This window comes from Natrix helvetica (assembly GCF_964273705.1).
Source record: "Natrix helvetica genome assembly, chromosome: 1".
Lineage (NCBI taxonomy): Eukaryota > Metazoa > Chordata > Lepidosauria > Squamata > Natricidae > Natrix > Natrix helvetica.
Genome location: NC_138548.1, coordinates 98595680 through 98613983, shown reverse-complemented (window position 1 = coordinate 98613983; position 18304 = coordinate 98595680). Strand labels below are relative to the sequence as shown.

The 18304-nt window shown below is 34.0% G+C and overlaps 1 protein-coding gene across 6 annotated transcripts in view; it reads left to right on the top strand.

Annotated features, from left to right (window-relative positions):
* The window catches only part of CCDC73 (coiled-coil domain containing 73), a 68682-nt gene extending 50466 nt beyond the window's left edge, over positions 1 to 18216 (top strand). For 4 of the 6 annotated variants that reach the window (XM_081969702.1, XM_081969701.1, XM_081969705.1 and 1 more), the window contains 9 exons: positions 121 to 200; positions 4186 to 4311; positions 4624 to 4683; positions 5526 to 5630; positions 7211 to 7321; positions 9127 to 9292; positions 11962 to 12858; positions 14143 to 14276; positions 17435 to 18216. In XM_081969702.1, coding sequence (XP_081825828.1) covers positions 121 to 200; positions 4186 to 4311; positions 4624 to 4683; positions 5526 to 5630; positions 7211 to 7321; positions 9127 to 9292; positions 11962 to 12858; positions 14143 to 14276; positions 17435 to 17671 — 1916 coding nt within the window. In that variant the 3' untranslated portion in view covers positions 17672 to 18216. The remainder of the gene's footprint in view (positions 1 to 120; positions 201 to 4185; positions 4312 to 4623; positions 4684 to 5525; positions 5631 to 7210; positions 7322 to 9126; positions 9293 to 11961; positions 12859 to 14142; positions 14277 to 17434) is intronic. The other 2 variants (XM_081969704.1, XM_081969706.1) reach the window with 2 other exon arrangements.
* Positions 18217 to 18304: the final 88 nt, after the last annotated feature.

Genomic DNA, 18304 nt, shown 5'->3' with positions numbered 1-18304 from the left:
GAAAAATGTACACAAACACATTTTCTAAAATGAGCTCACTTTGTAGAATATGTGAAGTAACACAATGAAGATTATATTTTAATATTATTTTTTTATTTCCTACCCCACCCCTTATGTAAGTTGTGGAAGCAATTCAGTTCAATAAGAACTTGTCAGCAATTAATACAACACAAGAGTCCGAGATAAATAACCTAAAAAAGGTAGGTATGAAATGCATTTTGTTTTACCCCAGGAGAATTTTAAGGCATCCAAACACAGGTTGACATATAATCTGAACAATTGGGAACACTGTTAAAGTACTGTAATCAGTTCCAATAATTTATTGCAGGTTATCAAGATTTGTCTGCCAACTCATTTGTTATAAACAGTAATCCCTAAGAAGACAGTACCTACTGTTTTTCTGTATCTGATGCTATAAATAATCTTCTTTTGCCTTGTGCCTAGGATGAAATAGCTACACTCACTTTTTCTTTTCTTTTTTTATCTTAAGGTTTAGAGTAGAATATACTATTAGGTGAATGCCCGTACTGGCACATGGGATTTGATGTTTTTATAATCATTGTTATTGCTGATAATTGTACTTTCAACATTTTGCTATATAATAGAATATATGTTATTATATTGTATGCCATGGTGAGTCTTGAAAATATGGTAACATTTAATTTTATAAAAAATAGGATTGTTATTTTATAATAGTAGTATATAATTAATGGCCTCATAACTTCATGTAGCTCTAGAAATCCTTGGATGAAACATTTAAAAGTTATCAATTTTAAATTTTAAATGTTTTAAAGAGGGGAATGGTGAAATATGTGTGTAGGGAATGTATTGTGGTAATTCTACTTAATTTTCATTACAATCAAATGCAACCTAGATGTAGTCAGATTTAATTTTTGTCTTGGCCCTTGCTATTGCTTTTGTAGTGCAGCCGTGCAACCACAATGGATAGGTCAAAAGATGGTGGATATGGCCTCCCACCACCAATGCTGCTGCACATGGCCTGTGTTACAGAAAAACATAGAACAAGTTATAGTACTAGCATTAGCACTTGCTATATACCACTTCACAGTTCTTTACAGCTCTGTCTGTGGTTTACAGAATCAGCATATTGCTCCCAACAATCTGGGTCCTCTTTTACTGACCTTGGAAGGATGGAAAGCTGAGTCAACTTTGAACCTGTGAGACTTGAACTGCTGAACTGCTGGCAGTTGGCAGTCAGCAGAATTAGCTTCCATATCTAAGCTGTATATAAATAAGATATTTAAGACTCTTTTGCACAGTGCTATACATATACATATACACATAAACATACACACACACTCTTCTGCTCAATTTTTGGAGACTGCCTGAACAAGTCCTTGCAGTTTTCTTCGCAAATAATTTCTTTTCCAAAGATATTTGATTTAGTATTCACCTCTCTTTCTGCTTGTTAGTTAATGGGGAGAAGCCTATCACCTTCTAGGAGTAGAAGATGCCATGTAAAGTACTATCCCGTTGAAGCAAAGGATGATAAGCCACCGCAAAACCTTAAACATGTCTTCTAAATAGAAAAAGGAAATGGCATGTCAGCAAGTCCAGCATTTTGGCAATGCTTATTAGACAAGAGCAAATAGAAGGAATATCATGCTTGCTATTTTGATTCTACTGTCCAGTAGCATTTTTTTTTAAAAAAAATTCTGGCTTCATTGCATGCACTTCAGCATCAGCATTTGAAGAGAACTATAGGTTAGAAATAGTTTCTCTTTGTAACATCACTTCAATCTAAGACTGAAATATTTTTTCCTTAAAAAGTAGCTGTATTTATATAACCTTATATTCATAAAGTTCAGCAACTGGAATATTTATTTCTATTTTTCTACTGCTTTATGATTTTGTCCAGAACAGTTAAACTGTTGGACTGTGATAAGGGGAATTCCATTTTTATGAAGAAAAGTTAAACAGACCAAACTTAGTTCCTCCTAGATAAATCTACCACCATTTCAATACTTGGTTCAATGCTATGCCATTATGAAGAATTCCTGATATTATCTACAAATAGCATTCATAACCTTTGCTATTTGTCTAAGTAAATGTCAGAACACTCAAGGAGAGAGAGATATTAAACAGGCTACCCCCATAAAAAAAGGAAAAGGTATGGAAAGATAAAATATTTATGACTCTGAGATCTATACTTTGTAATTTAATAAGCCCAAAGCATATACTGTTTATTTGCTGCATTAGCTGCTATGAATAACCTAGGTAGAAAATGGAAGGAATAAAGTAAAAAGAACTGCAAACAACACCATATTTTAATGCATTTTTATATTTTAAATCTTTAGATGTAATTCAGGTAAATTGGAGTAGGCATCTTTAATCTGTATGAGATCAACAATTATTTATATTAATAATATAAATTACCGGTATATAGGATTTTTCATTGTTAAAAATATCAAAGAGAGATAAATTATTAGATAGTTGATGATTTTTCTTTGATTGATTTGCTCCATTTAGATCAGGAAGACCTGGCAGATCTTTTAGTAATATGGCAATATCACTCCTGAAATGATGTCATTGTTTCTATGATGATGATGATGATGATGATAATTTATTGCACAATTGCCAGATGTTTAGACTGGATTTGGCATTAAGTCCTTCCTTCCTTCTTCTTCTCCTTCTCCTTCTCCTTCTCCTTCTCCTTCTCCTTCTCCTTCTCCTTCTCCTTCTCCTTCTCCTTCTCCTTCTTCTTCTTCTCCTCCTCCTCCTCCTCCTCCTCCTCCTCCTCCTCCTCCTCCTCCTCCTCCTCCTCCTCCTCCTCCTCCTCCTCCTCCTCCTCCTTCTCATTATTATTATTATTATTATTATTATTATTATTATTATTATTATTATTATAATAAAAAAATCTTTGGTGAGATTCACAGCCTTTGGGGCTGATTGGTAGCTCAACAGCTCAAGTCCTAACCAAGGACATAGGAACTGTTAAGGTAAAGTCACAAGATATAAGTTGTTCCAAGTAGGGTGGGTTTTTTGTAGAATCAGAATGTTAATCAGGTGGTTGTTGTTGTTGTTGTTGTTGTTGTTGTTGTTGTTGTTGTTATTATTATTATTATTATTATTATTATTATTATTATATACTTTATTCATTAAACATGAAATTCAGCCAACTGAAATTCAAAAATGCATTACAAATACCAGTGACTGGTGCTAATGGTTGATACAGTTTGCTACCAGCGTCCTAGGTATCAACCAAGTACCTTCTTAAAATATAAGATGTTCTGAGTAGCACAGTTTTTTGCAGTTCCGCTGGTATTATTGCAGGAAGCTGCAATTTGTTGATGTATCTTGTAAAATTCATGGACATAGTGCCAAGTGCTCCAATGACAATGGGTATCACTGTTACATGCTTCATCCATAGCCGTGTAGTTACGATGGCCAGGTCGCGATATTTCATGATTTTTTCTAGTTCTTTTTCTTTGACTGGCATCTCCAGGAACAGCGATATCAATAAACTGTACACTTCGTCCCTCTACAACCGTGATATCTGGCGTGCTGTGCTCCAAATGACAATCCATTTGTAATGGTTGATACGGTTTGCTGCCAGTGTCCTAGGTATCAATCAAGTACTTTCTTAAAATATAAGATGTTCTGAGCAGCACAGTTTTTTGCAGTTCCGCTGGTGTTATTGCAGGAAGCTGCATTTTTATTTTAATTATTATTATTATTATTATTATTATTATTATTATTGTTGTTGTTGTTGTTGTTGTTGTTGTTGTTATTATTATTATTATTATTATTATTATTATTATTATTATTATTATTATTATTATTATTATTATTGCCTTTGAGTTACTCTTGACTCCCTGGCAACTGCCTGGACAACTCCCTTTAGTTTTCTTCACAAGGTTTTTCAAAAATAGCGGGCCACTGTTGAGAGAGAATGACTGAATGTCACCTAGCTGCTTCTGCTTGGCCTTTCTCTTTGACTGATCAAGTAGGTATCAAATTTTCATGATCCTATGCAGTAGATCATTTCAATAGATTTTCTCCATGATGATCTATCTGTTCCTAACCTGATCTTTCAAGTTTTCCAATGATGCATCCATCACTACTGTAACTGAATTCATCTAACTTTCTGCTGGTCATTTTAGAAAAGTATAACTTTTCATCCAGGTTGCATATATGAATTTTAATTAATATTTATTTATTAAGGAACTAAGGAAAGTTACATCAGATGTGATAAAATCCAAGGTTACTTGTCAATATAAAGTAAAAGAAGATTTCAATCTAAAAGCAAAGGAACTGGAGCTACAAATACTACAGCAAAAAAATTCAGTGGTATTTTCTAATATTTCTTATTAATTTAGAAAAAGAGGTTCACCTTATTTTAATAAGGTGATTAAATTTTATATTTTAGGTAGCTGTAATTAATGTACTTATGACTTGAATGTTAAATAATTTTGCTTAATACCTCCTATACATATTTTAAGTTTTAAAATATGTGTAGGATTTTTTAATCCTATGTAAAATTTTAAGTTCACATTACATTTTTTGTATATTAAAGTAAGCATACTATTGAGTACAGTAGTAAACATTAACCAACTAAAGGGACCAGTGGAATTGATATCAATGTGCTTATTTTATTTATAGGAAGTAGATTTAAATGGAAAAATCACAGAAGAAATTGCAAGACTTAAAGAAGAGAAACAGGTTATGTTTCATATCAGTAATCAATTCTGCTTTCTCAATGGTGGGGCCCATATTGTGGAATTAATTGTCACAGGAGTTGAATTATTTCCTCTCTTTACAGCAGAACAGGAAGGGTCTAGAGACAAATGTGCTTGTGTGTTTGTATATAGATACATTTGTATGTGTGACATTTTTGGATACACATGAATTAATCACAGCTGTATGCTATTCCCTTGACTGTTTTTCTGCATCCACATAGTTTGGTCACCCATTTTTTCAGGTATTATATCAGAAGTATTCAAGCCCAGACAGTACATCTTTTGAATGAATTTTTCTCTGTGTTGACTTAATTAAAACATTTCCTTAATCTTTTAAATAAAATTTCTAATTATCTATATGTGTGATGCACAGAGATTATAATGAAGAAGAATGCCTATCTATAATTGTGGGTCATTAGTATATAATTATATGGTCTACTCTTTCTGTATTAACTGCACATTCATTTTAGAATTCTAGAAAATTGAGTATAGTGGAAGCTAGGCAAGGCTCCAGGCAATAGCTTTATGCAGGCACAATATCAATACAGGTGAATGTACAGCTAGCCACTTGAAGAACCAATTATAGATAAGCAACGTTTTCTTATGAAAAGCTAGATTATAAACTCCTATTTAACAATTGGCACAAATAAAATGCATACATGCTTAAAAATATATACTAAATATATACTAAAATTTAAGATGTCAACTTTATATATACATGCATACACACACATATCCTCACACCTGCATTTAATGATCCATCATAGGGAACTTTACAGAGTAATCCTATAACCTGAAGTATTGCACTTTTTTTAATTAAACAAGGAGATTATAGCTTCTCTACAACATATGCAGCAACTGCTCTGCAGACAGACCGAAAGAAATAACAGAATTGAGGTGGAGTTGAATAAACTAAAAGAAGAGTATCAGGTAAAATGTTGACTCTGTATGAATATATACCAATATGCCCAAATTCATTCTAAATAATTAATATGAAGTATTCTAAAATGAGAATTATAGAATGTTTTGCAAAATTTACATCAGATACAATGAGTTCCTTCTGCCTTGATGGAATAGCTTCTGTCAACAGGAAGGAAGGAGCCAATTTTCTTTCCCTTTGAAGCCTACCATGTATCCTCCAAAACTGTTCAAAGATTTATCCTGCTATAGGTAGTCCTCAACTCACAAGTGACCATTCCTAGTTACACCACCACTGAAAAAATAACTTATAATCATTTTTCACACTTATGACGGTTGCAGCATCCCCCTGGATGTGTCATCAAAATTCAGACACTTGGCAACTGATTCATTTATGAAGATTGCAATATCCTGGGGCCATGTGATTACTTTTTTCAACCTTCTGACAAGCAAAGTCGATGGGAAGCCACATTCACTTAACAACTGTGTTGCTAACTACAACTACAGTGAGTCACTTAATAACTGTGGCAAGAAAGGTTGTAAAATGGGGCAGAATTCATTTAACAAATGTTTCACTTAGCAACATAAATTTGGGACTTAATTGTGGTCATAAATCAAGGATTACCTGTAATGTAGATTATATTTTGACTTTATGCCACAATCTGGAAGCATTCATTGAAATAACCCTTCCTGAAATTCAAGCTTAAAAATATGTTTTATGTGGAACATTTACTTAGTTCATGTCAATGCTTATGTAGTTTATGTGATATTATGTCATCCCCCCAATAAAACTCTCATTATGTATAGTAGACATTTATAGTTCACATTTATAAATATTCTGATATGTGTCTTCAATAGACACAATTATTAATAATCTATATTTCTAATGGAATAGAAGTAGTGAACCCCCCCCACCCTATCCTTCCTTACTGATCTCTTGTTGAATGATCATTCAAAATTACAATGAGTTTAAAAGAACACTAATTTAAAATTCTAGTTCTGAATACATTTTTGTTGCTATATTATGTTAAGTAACTGAGCAAATAAATAAATAAATAGTATTACTTTTAGGTATTTTTTCTACTTGCAGACAAAACAAAAATAACTCAGTGAAATAGCAGTTGTATTGTTTTTCACAATCGTTAAAATAATTAGATTTTAAATCTAAGTAATATGCAACATTAATAAAGCAAATTCAGATTTGATTTATTTAATAAAATAATATTAATAAACGTTTGTTCTGCTTTTATTGTGGTGTTTATGTTCATAAATGAAGATTGGGAATGTGCTACATTTCATATTTCTTAGGTCTGTACTTTATATTTTTCAGTGCATTAAAACTTATGCAGTGAAACTGAATAATTATAAATATTCTTATACCACTTCATAGCTATTTTTATAAACTATTTTGGGTTAGCTAAACTGTATGCCCTTTCCTGTTAATTTATGAAAAGTATTGTTGTGATAGCACATTATCACTGATCTGTATGGCACATCCTGCATGTTATAAAAAAAGGTCTAAGCAACATAAAACACATCAAAATTCATTAAAGTGGTATTGATTACTTTTTGGATAATTAATTTTATTGCAGACCCTTGGAAGAGATAATGAGATGCAAAGGGAGAATGCAAAAGAAAATGAACAAAAGTTAGCTAGTCTTCTGAATGAATATAAGAAAGTACAAGCAACTTGGAAAAATGAGGTTGGTTTATTAATCAAATACTGCTGTATTAACAGAGTTACCAAGTTCTAAGCAAAATGTGCCAAATAAACTCAGGAGAAGATGACAAAAATAAGAATAGGGCAAAAAAGTATTTGCCTTTAAAAGCTTCATCCAGTTGCTATACTAAAGACTTCTGAATAACACTGAGAGTCTTTTCTTATTCATTTATTCGGTCAATGATCAAGCAACATAAAAAGAGAACTAAAAGACAACAATTACAGTCAGGATTGACAGAGAGTAATGAGTGCAACTATATAATAAAATAAATCTGGTTTCTCTTCAGATCATGTAAATCGCCTTTTACTTTGAGAGTTTGAATTTTTCAATATCTCATCATTGGGTCTCCCACCCACCCCGCCCAAAGTTATATTTAAATGAAACTTTTTTGGTGGGGAGGAGAAGAATATCATGATGTTCTAGAATCTAGATAATATAATTTTGCATATTCTTAATAGAGTAAATATTTCTAACTATCACTAAATTTGAAAGAGTAAGTTTTAATATGCTAAACATAAGGATAAATACAGTAACTGCCAATAAAGTTATTTAGACTATTTCTTGTACAAAAGAAGACATATCAACAAGGGTAGCAGAGTACAGTAAACAATAGTATATTCTACAACACCACTTAATCTATTCCCTACATTTATTTAATACATTTCATCTACAGTAACCATCCAGTAACATTTCCTGTGTGCAAGTTGGGTTGTGCAAGGTTTACAAATTGTTTGGAAGGAGCACTTCGGTCTTGTGTCCTTAAGGAGATGGTGTTTTTCCAGACAAGGGAAGGTTTAGAAAAGGTTTAGCTGAGTGGTGGGATTCACTTCCCTTTCCTACCGGTTTGTAAATGTGAGCATGCGCTGGATCAGGACCCCGGGCCTTGAGTTGGACACCCCTGGTATATACAGTATGTTGGATTGTACACCTGGTATAAAAAAATAATATCATTCCTATTTGGAATAGAATAACAACAGAGATTCTCAATTATCCATGTCATGTTGTCGATCTGCAAGAGGTATCAAAGTTGCCATCTATGTTAAAATTGAACAACCCAACAGAGGGGAAGGGATATGACATCACCTATCTTCTGTTTACAATGCAGTCCTTTCAGCAGCTCCAAGACGGTTCCATACCCTTTTACACTCTGATTCAGGTGACTCTGAGAATAAAGCAGAGGTGGGTTCCTACTGGTTTGCACCAGTTCGGGCGAACTGGTAGTGGTAATTTGGCCTAGGTCACAGAACTGGCAGCGACCCAGGCCGGCCACGCCCCTGAACCGGTTCTCCAGTCTCCGCTGCCATTGCCGGCATGTGTTTTATTAGTATTTCATGGTTTTTGCACATGCACAGAACAATTTGCAGTGAACTGTGCATGTGCATGCATTGCACATCTGTCATGTATACCAGCAAAGTGAGCTGGTACCAACACAGGTAGGAACCCACCCCTGGGATAAAGATAGCTATAGCCTCAATGACTCTGAGAGAGCTAGCAACTGACTCTCAGAGTGTTAGCGACCAGGTGACTGAAACTATAAATACTTCCATTCCCCTTCAATCAGTTAGAACTGAAGAAGCTGCTTGGATGAGAAGTGAAATTTTTTCCATCAAAAACAAGAAAGACCAGTTGCCTTTTGGAAGAAGTATCTTTGGAACATTTAGAATAGAAATATTTTTCTTGAACTCTAGAACTATTTGTTCCATTTGTAAATTCAATGCTAAAAATTATTACAAAGGAAATCGTATGTGTCTCAATTTCTTTTACTTTTTTTTTTTTTTTTGCTCCAGGTAGAAAACATGTCTAATGAAAATAAAGAACAAAAAGATGATAAGTGTACACAAACTACAATGGAATTTTTAAAGCAAGATGAACAAAAAGAAAATGGAAGAAACAATAATCTGGAGATAGACAGTGGTATAAAAATAAGGAAAAAGTATTCAGAATATTTTGAAGGTATAATTATTCATAATTAAAACATAAAATGTTGATAATATGGTTAAAAGTTGTAAAGTAAGTAATTCCTCCTCCTTGTTTCTTACAATGTCAACAGAAACACCGACATTTAACACCCTAACACATCTGAACAATGTCACTTATTCTCATAAGTTTATGTGATTCTGCATCTGATTAACTTCCAGCTCAGTTGGCATAGAGGTAGAAAAGCTGTGAGTAATGTACTGAAGCTAGGTGTAAAACAGGCATATTTCTGATGATAAGAATTTTTGCCTTGTCTTGGCTCACCGTGTTTGGTCTCTGCCTTCCACTTATCCGAGTCTCTGAGACTCTAAAGTCAAGGTAGCAGAATACTTTCCCATCTTTTCATGTGTTGTTTTTAACTGATAAAAAAAATCAATAATGAGGTAGAATGATGACTGAAAGGTACTTTTTTAACTACGGTATTTAGTTGATAATATGGAAAAGGCATTGGTTCCACTTTTGGGGCTGCTATCTTTTGTAAGGTTGGTCATTCTTAGAGTAATAATAGCCAAACCTTATAGGGCTTTATAGGTGATCATCAACATCTTAAATTGGCCCAGATATCATGACCCTGAAGTATACCTCCTGCAAAATGACAACTTAAGGAGAGGGGAAGTTTTTCTAGGGTAAATAAAGAGACATTCCACCTTGAAGTCATTTCGGGGGAGAAAACATCTTTACTTTATTTTACTTTATTGTCGTTGTACGTATGTACACAGTATACACATACAACGAAATTCACATAACACCCAGAGACCAGGCCCAACACACATAACAATCCCCAAACACCCCCCCAATCCCCGCCCCTAAACCATCCAAGCATCCACACAACAGACTTAAGTAGTGCTATCCAATAGCTCACTGATGGTGGTTCATTGTTGAGTGCAATTATAGCTCTGGGATAAAAGCTATTCCAATCATGTGTGGTCCTAGTTTTAATTGTTCTGTATCGTGTGCTAGAAGGCAACAGTTTAAAAAGTTTGTAAGCAGGATGGGAATCTCTGAGAATGTTTTGCAACTTCCTCAATCAGCGAGATGCGAAGATGTCATCCAAGGCTGGTAGCTGGAGCCCAGTGATATTCTGGGCAGTTTTAATGATTCTCTGTAGAGTTTTTTTGTCCGCTGCAGAGCTGCTCCCATACCATGCAAGAATGCTGTATGTCAGGACACTCTCAATAGTCTGCAACAGTAGGACAGAAGTAGATGCTGAGATAGATGTATCTTCCTTAACATTCTCAGGAAGAACAGCCTCTTCTGTGCCTTCTTCACAAGCATGTTAGCATTCATGGTCCATGAGAGGTCCTCTGAGATATAAATGCCCAGAAATTTAAAACTACCAACCCTCTCCACCTCCTCACCATTTATGTTCAATGGTAAATGTACATCTCTCTTCCTCCTGAAGTCAATTATAAGTTCTTTGGTTTTTTGGTGTTAAGTGTAAGTTTATTTTCTGAGGTCAAACCCTTAGGTTTACATTTGCTGTTTCCCAAGGGAATGCAAACAGACTGGCGAGATTCTTGTAATATAAGGTGGTCAGCAATAAAGTATCTATTTGAGTCTATTCGGAGTGGTTCCGGCTGCATACATTTGACTGTTTTTAATAGATAGGATCTGGAGCATGCTTACTCTATTCTTCCTGGCAGAATAGGCAAACTCTTTTTTTTTTTTTTACAATGGAAAGACAGTAGCAGACTGTCCCAGATTTAGAATCTTGGACTGAGGATAGGTGCTTATTCTCTGTAAGCATCTAGCTTGATAACTTTAATATCATACTGTATGTTAACATTCATTAACCTGCACTTTACACTAGCAGTAAAGATACCCATGGAGGGAGTACAAGGGGATGCAAAATGATGAAATCAGTGTTGCAGCATTCTGAAGAAAGCCTTGTCCCTTTTGTTAGGGGGGTTGTATCACATTCACATACAATATGGGTGAAGCTTGCAGTACAGTGCTGCTTTTGTCATTCCAATGGAAAAACAACTAGCTCCTGAGAATATCCATGCTTCCAACTGCTTGCTTCTGGAAAAATAGCAAAGGTTACAGAGATAGAATAACTTTATTCTTACTTTTATATTCTATCTTCTAAACATTATGGGTTTCCAGTGTGAATTTCCCTCTAGATGATAGAAAACCTTAGCACACTGAAAGCCAAGCATGTCCAAAATATATAGAAGTAGAACTACATTAATGAATTGCAAATGAATTGCTATTATTCCTTTACTAATAATTGCTACTATTTTTTAGAAAAGCATTTTGCAAGTGTCCATATTACATGAATCATATTTAAAAGGAATTTATTTTTGAGTAATTTACTGTTAATATATTCTAGATTTTAACAGATTTAAAATGTTTTGCTAATTGTATGAATGAGGGTGATCATTTAAAAGAAAAGCCAAAGGGAAATCTTTATAAGCAAAGCCTTTATGTGTTAAATTTAATTACACCAGAACTGATCTATAATCATGGTTTGCTAATTGCAAAGAAAGGGCAGTTCTAGAAAGAAATGAAACCTTACTTGATAAAGGCAGGCAAAGGTATATGTAATTCTCTTGGATAATTTTTATTCTATGATGTTGTTACCAGTAGAAGAACCTAAGACTTTCTTAAAGTGTTGAAATTAGATTGTTTTAATCCCACTATAGAATTGGAACATTCTACTGATTATTTGGGTGCTGGTGTTGCAAATGACTGCATTTCTGAGAGTACTGAAAATATTAACAATGCAATCCATGAGGAAGATTACTTGACAAATAAAGGAATCTGTGAGAAGCCTAAAGAACAAATTAAAATTACTTGTGAGAAAACTGCAAAGAACAATATGAAATATGAAATGGATTCTGTATTGTTACCACCGATCAATACAGGTGACTTGGATAAGTACAATGATACTAGTAATGCAGAAAAAACAACACCAAAACTTCATATATCTTCCAGTCAGAATATAGGTATAAATATTCATATTGATGAAAACATTAATAATCTACTTCTAAGAGCAGCTTTAAATATTGAAAATTCAGCTAGTGGTGTACATGAAATGCCTAGCAAACACTTTGATAAATACAGTTCTGAATTGAAAGAAATAGATACAAAGGTTTTGCTCCTGCACTCTCAAAATCTACATGAATCTGAAATTGGAGACATGAAAATTAATGAAGTTGCCAAAGATAAACAGATAAATGTCCATACTTCCAAAGACAAAAATGAGCAATTTACTGAATTTTTTAATAAAGAAAAAGAAAAATCATTGAATACAATAATTAAGAAAATAACTGTGGAAGAAAGCACAAAAAAATCCTGCTCTATCCTCATGAAGACAACAGAAAATTTAATAAACAGAAATGGAAGGCTATCCTTTGACCTCCCAGTTATGGATGGAAAAACTGAATACTTAGATTTATCAAGAAAATGTCAAGATGAAGTTCAAATAATGTCTCTCTCTTTGAAGGAAAGGCCTCTTTCCCAAGATATAAAAAATGCTCAGAGCTCAAGAATTGATAAGATTATAAACATGCATAGTGATGTAACACAAGAAACACCAGGTAAGAAAATATTTAAATGCCAATAGTTATTTAAAATTATATAGCTACATCTGTCATAAATTGACATCTATTCATAACCAGCTTATGCTGGAATATGGGGAAAAGGGAGGAGATTGTTGCAAAACAACAGGTTGAACAAAGAAAGTGCGTAGAAGTTGAACACACTGCCCATCTGGCCAATGGGGAAGGGATCGTATAATGATCTTTTGACAATAGTCTAATATAAGGCTTTTGTGATATGAAGGATTTCCTGGAAAAATTGGATAAGGTATTGTTAGTCCCAAAGTGATTTTTTTTAACTCAATGAGTGTGACCTTATGCTTGCAAAACCACTATGAAGAAGATTAGATGGATTAACTTGACTATGTTGTAGAATTAGGAAGAGTATTGTTCTAGCTTCAGAGAAGACAATGAGCTCTGATGATCTTGTAAGGTATTTTCATGGCATCCAGCAGACCTTTGCTGGAATATTTCTTTGCCTAGTTCAGGGATCCCCAACCCCAGGGTACATGGACCGGCACTGGTCCACAGCATGTCAGAAACCAGGCTGCATAAACAAGCAAAGCTCCATCCATGGGGTGCAAGCAGCATACAAAACCACACCTCTTCCAATCCGCGGAAAAAGCTGTCTCCAAGGAACTGGTCCCTGGTATCCAAAAGACTAGGGCCACTGGCTTAGTTTGTTTCTTCACTTTGTGAATTATCCTATTCTTTCTAGTCATTTCTGTGGCTTCTACTACTTGGTTTATTCACCTCTTTTGCTGTCACCTTTCTATGCCTTACTTTATTAACTCTAAATTATACTTGGTTAAGTAGACAGAACTGGAGAAATGGTCCAATGGTGTCTGAATGTGGTTATCTACCTGCCTGTTAAAGCCGGAACTTCTTTTTAAAGCTACTATTTACTGATAAAGTCTTGATATAATAGCCAATGGAGTTATTCTTTGGATAATTATTAAATGGATTTCCCCCTACCTTATCCAGAAACATTTGGAATGTGGGAGGAACAGAACAAACATGGATGGTATCGCTTGACAAATTATATTCTTTTTGCTATATATAATCAAGTAACACATACATAGTTTGTATTAAGTTCTTTCAGCAAAGAGAACAAAATATTATACAGCTAAGTTTTGATATTAGATTTATTTATTTATTTTATAGTATAATGCCAAAATGTATTTTTCTTGGTTTAATAAAAAGATACAAGTAAATTTAAAGTTTTGGTACTGTAAAATTATATGGAAATAACACAATTGTTATCATTTCCTCTTCGTTGATCAGTTTCCGCTTGCAGTAGTAGAAATGCTGACTCTTTAAACACCGGAACTATTAATCCAATTCCCAAGAGAAATCCCAGTGCAGAATGGAATGCAATAGCAAACAATTTTTATGATCCTTCTTTTCCCACAGAACACGTAAGTCAATTAAAAACATTGCAGAGCAGACCTTGGTGAGCTAATTCCAGAGCTATGTATAGAATTGTATGCATCTTGATGCTTTAAGACTGACTTGATCTCCACAATAATATAAAGAGGGCAAATGTGGCAACATTTTTCACAATTAAAGTTGATAGAAAACAGCAGGAAAAAGTCACAGCATATAAATCAAACCCATCACAGCTTATTTGAAGACAAGATCTACATAAAAGCTTTTCAAGTTAAAAAAATGAGTACAGTATTTATTTTCTAACTATAATTACAGATACAAGCAATTTGTAAGGCTGAATAAAATATAATACAATTTATAACATTTTGACTTTATTTTCTTTTTCTTCTACTTTCATTATCTGATTGCTAAGTCTAAAAGTAAAGTTGAGTATGTTATGCAGGCTTCTGTTTTAAGTGACAGCATTCTTCAAGTTGGAACAGAATGGGGAAAATTGTAGTCATCTACAAGAAAGGGGCATAGATCAATATAGTGCCAAGATCATTGTCCAAATATTACTGTGTTTCCCCAAAAATAAGACAGGATCATATTTTCTTTTGACCCCCTAAATAAGCACTTGGCCTTAGTTTTGGGGAGGTCTTATTATTTTTTAGGTGCAGGAGGCAGCGAGCATGGTCACCTCATGGCTGCTGCTGTGTTGCAATATTTTCGGGGAGGGTTTATTTTTAGGGGAGGGCTTATTTTAGCGCATCCGCTCAAAAGCCTGATTAGGCTTATTATACAGGGAGGTCTTATTTTCAGGGAAATAGGGTAGCTATGCCATTCTTGTGTAAAATAATATAAAAGTATGGCCACATAAAAATCTTTGCAAAAACGTGTTATATACTTCCTGGTAACAATATTAAGTTCAAACGTCTAACACAGGGGTGTCCAAACTTGGGAACTTTAAGACTTGTGGACTTCAGCTCCCAGAATTCTGCTGCCAGTATGGCTGGCTGGTGAATTCTGGGAGTTGAAGTCCACAGATCTTAAAGTTCCCAAGTTTGGACACCCCTGGTCTAACAGAACCTGCTTCAACTTCTAGGTATCCAGGACTAGAACAAGAAACTAAACTTCTATGCTAAAGAAACTAAACTCATATTTAATGAATAGGTCTAAATTCTTTTCAGAAAATGAAGCTTGAGATTATAAGGAATCAATGCTTAAGACCCAAGAAGTACTGTGGAAAGCAAAGCTCAGGCATTGTATGGGCATATACTTTCTGCATAATTTACTTCTTTGCAGCCCAATCCAGAATGACCAACAAATATTCAAATTTCAAAATATTTTAAATTAAAATCAGATTATTCTACCCTCTCAGAGACATGTTATTCACTTGTCAAGTTGGTCCTGGTTCAAATTTCAGAATATATGAAACAGCATCAGAAAACTTTTGATAAAGTTTGAACTTGTTTGAACTCAAAGCAATGTTTTGAACATAAGTCTGAATTCAAGACAATTTGCATACTATTTACATTAATAATCTCTTGGAAATAAACCAAAAACAGGAAATCAAAAAGATATAAAATTATAAATTTGCAGTTAACCAAAACTACATTTTGAATACCGTATATCAGAACTCCTAAAATCATAGCAAGAAAACTGTAACATGCAAATGAATTAATATCATTTGTATTCAAAGGACAATACTATATACGTATGTAAAACATAATGCACTTATATAACTGCATTTTTCATGCAGCCCTCCTCCCATTTTCAAATAGCCTGAGTCTCTCTCAATTGTTATTATATTACTGTAGGATGCAAGGGCGTTCCTATCTCACGCATTATAGTAGTAGAAAGTCACAAAACTCTAACCAACCCTTTAGGGGCAAATTAAAGGAGCAAAAATATTATTACAAAATCACAATTCAAAATGAATTCAACAGGCTTGTGTATTGCAGCCACACCCAGCAATATTGGGTTCCTGAATTGCCTAGAATATTCAACTTTTGTATTATGTTTCTGCTTCTGTTGCTTCTTCCATAATAGATGATTGGGAAGGCCTAGCATGGTGGTATAATGTATGAGAAGAATCAACGGCTACTAGTGGATCATCAGCTAAACAAGAAAAAAGCAATGAAGATCTATACAAAACCTGTATCACCTGGGCCTACATTAGAAAAAATACTGCATAAGGATCATAAAAGCAATAGCACCATCATGGCCAGCACTGTGTACTGTACTTTAAAAGGGACATGAAGAAGCTGAAGGGGGTTCTGAGGAAAGCTACCAGGATGATATACAGTCTGGAAATCAAGTCCTGTGCATTAACAGAGCTGGGCATGTTTAGCTTTCCAAAGAAACGACTGCAGGGAGACATGATCATGGTCTATGGATATTTGAAAAAGTTTCCTTTGCAGAGGGCAAACGACTTTTTCTGTGGGAAACAAGAAAATGTTCATTCTGAAGTTATAAGACATTTAGTAGGAGGACTTTCTTGATGGCAAGAGCTGTTAAAACAGTAAAACAACCTGCCAGAAACATTGGGGATTTCTCCATGCTTTAAACAAGATTTGGGTAGCTGTCAACTGGAGATGATTTAGTGGTCCCCAGTATTAAGGAGGATTTCATTATATGACCTAAACAATCTCTTTCAACTTCTCCATGTTATATTCTATACCCCAAAGAAAAGTTACATAAGAATGTTCAATGTCAGACATAACATTGACACAACATTGTCTTTCAACATGTAGAGGAAGACCTCATGCTGGTGAGAGAAAATGCTGTCAATATGGCTGATACTGGGCAAATGTTATTTAGTTTTAATCCTACATATTTTACATGTGCTGTATATGCTATTTTATACCTATATTATTTTTTCAGTGTTGAATATTATACATTTATAATTTGAAGGTACTTCTGACATGAACAAAGAAAGACACATATAAAGACACTTATACTATAAATAGGGTTGTGTTTGAAACTCTGGTCCAACAATAATTCAGTTGTGTCAGTTTAATTACCTTTTATAAACTGCATCAGAGACATGCCTGAGATATCAGAACAATAAAGCCAAATAAATATCAGAGATTCTAGCTTATTCTTTCCTAGTATCTTATAGAAAAATGTATGACTGTCCTTTAGATATATTGTTTAGCAATCAGGCATAGAAAATGATTTCTAATATTGTACACTTACATTTTAGGCCACGACAAAGATTCTATCACAGCCGCAAATGAAGTCAATACAGCTTCTGCTCAGTGCAGCTACTTTAAAAGAGAGCTTAGACAGCACTGAAGATGGGAATTCACAAAATGTCTTCATGAACACCCAAACCAATAAAACTGAAAAGTTATTGTATTTAGAAAAGCTCAGCCAGTCCAGAAAGAGAAAGTATGAATATTTGGAAAAAGCAGTGATATCAGGAAAAATGGAAATGTAATTGTTCCTAAATGCATGTCCTTGACTTGTCTCATGCTTGTTACATTCAGTGCTTAAAATAACATCTTGTGAAGTGAGAAAAAGTTGAACTGCTCTGATAATCTCAAAAATCCTTGATTTCTCTTCATTCCCCAAGCAGAGATTGACTATTGGGGGTGGGGTGAGGGGATATGTATACATACACTATTCTTTCTCACTGCTAATCATTAAGAGGGAAATGAGTGCAAACAATATGAGGGTACTAAATGTAAATCAGTTCTCAAGCTAATCTGTATTTCAATAGTCCAAAATCCTAACACAGTATCTTTGTGGAGTTTTTCAAACTTAGAAATAACCTGTATAATTAGATACTACAGAACATTATTATTTTAGAAAAAAACAGTTATTGAAATAATAGAAAATACTTGTAGCTCAGTTTCAAATTTTGGCAGTGGTTTGCTGTCCAAGCTTGTTTCCATTTAGTTCTTAAACGTTCTAAGACTAGGTAACGTCGTCAGCGCATTTATTTATTAAGTCAGCTTGCTATTTTTTTGTTTCTCATTTTACATCACAGAAAGTATTATTAAGATTATAAAAATGGAATTTATTACTTCTGCTGCTATATTTAAACAAGTTTGTAAGGCAATTTAATGAA